This window comes from Eutrema salsugineum, unplaced genomic scaffold (assembly GCF_000478725.1).
Source record: "Eutrema salsugineum unplaced genomic scaffold, Eutsalg1_0 scaffold_852, whole genome shotgun sequence".
Taxonomy (NCBI): Eukaryota; Viridiplantae; Streptophyta; class Magnoliopsida; order Brassicales; family Brassicaceae; genus Eutrema; species Eutrema salsugineum.
Genome location: NW_006256376.1, coordinates 2056 through 3432, shown reverse-complemented (window position 1 = coordinate 3432; position 1377 = coordinate 2056). Strand labels below are relative to the sequence as shown.

At 34.1% G+C, this 1377-nt stretch overlaps 1 protein-coding gene across 1 annotated transcript; it reads right to left on the bottom strand.

Moving 5' to 3' along the window:
* Nucleotides 1–304: 304 nt before the first annotated feature.
* Nucleotides 305–1183, bottom strand: LOC112087540 (the record flags this gene model as incomplete). Its single annotated transcript, XM_024157449.1, has 4 exons — nt 1049–1183; nt 683–950; nt 497–593; nt 305–429 (listed from the first exon to the last, which is right to left on the bottom strand). Coding segments are annotated over exons 1-4 (625 nt in total), but the record flags the coding sequence as incomplete, so codon positions are not given.
* Nucleotides 1184–1377: the final 194 nt, after the last annotated feature.

Genomic DNA, 1377 nt, shown 5'->3' with positions numbered 1-1377 from the left:
GGTCATTGGTTAGGGTGTGTGTATGACAAAGTCACATCATCTTTTGGTAAGCTGTAAAGGAAAAAAAAATCATGGATTTTAGGGACATGAAAGTAAACTAAAAGGAAAATTGATAAAAGTTATAGATATGAATATACCGGTTTCTAAAAGAATTTATTTCAGGGAGATCAGGATCTGTCATCACAATGGAAGAACTATAACAATTGTCAATACTCCATACACCTAAATAATGAAATGTCTTGAAAGTTATATATATTTTAAAAAAACGATATTTTTTTTGTTAACAAAAACATTTGTTTCGTACCTTGATACAATCTTAACTTTCCGAATCTTAACACGAAACAAATGGTAGCATTAGTTGCATGTGTAGCAACACTCTCCAAACTTTCGGCATAATTCCCCCAGAGAACAAAATTCAGGCGCACATCACTAAAAGACAAAAAATATATTAGACGTCTTATTAACAATATTTAGGTGTCAAAGGGAATTAAAAAACCTGGTGTCACGAAGTGTCATTGTTAGACGTTTGGTCTGTTTTTTGTTAACGTTGAGAATCTCAACCTCACCAATACTAACAATTTGTCCAACAATATCTGTAAAATAAAAACATAAACCAATAATTAGATGTAATATGCTTTGGTTCATATTAGTAATGTATGCGAGATATAAATATACCATTTACCTATTAGAAAATCAGGATTCAACTTGCCCTCGTGAATATCAGCGAAGTTCACCAACTTCAACCCAAGAATTGTGGCATCCAGATCTTCAGAAGGTCTGATAGACGTCGTGGCAGCAAACTGGATCTTGTAAACATGAGAAGTAGTCCTGAACTTACCACCGTTGTGAGTGACTTGAAAATTAGTGATGATCTTAGTAGTTCCTTCCTCTAGAAGATTTTCAAATTTTTTTATGAACTGCTTCTTCATACTAACATGCATAGTTTGATTCTGCATGGCAATATAATAATAAGCAAAACGTTATATAATATATATATGATCAAAATGGAACAGTATGAATATCGAACAAACAAAGTACAAAACAATACCAGTTCATCGACAACGACCATCTCCATCGTCTCGATCCCATTCAAATACTGTTTCCACAACTTCAGTATCTTGACACGGATCCTCCATTGAGTTTTGAATGGCTTCAGGGCAGTGAGGAATGTGAAGGTCGACATCGCATACTTTGCAAGAGGGAGTATGTAAGCTAAATATTGCTTAGCTGGTGTGATGAATTTGATATCAACAGTGGTAACTATATATAGCGAAATGACGAATGTGGTGAGTCTAGGGTAAATCTTCGATACAATCTTTAGAAGAGGGAAAATATTGTAGGCGGTCATTATGATTTGAATTTGAAATGACGTTGAAA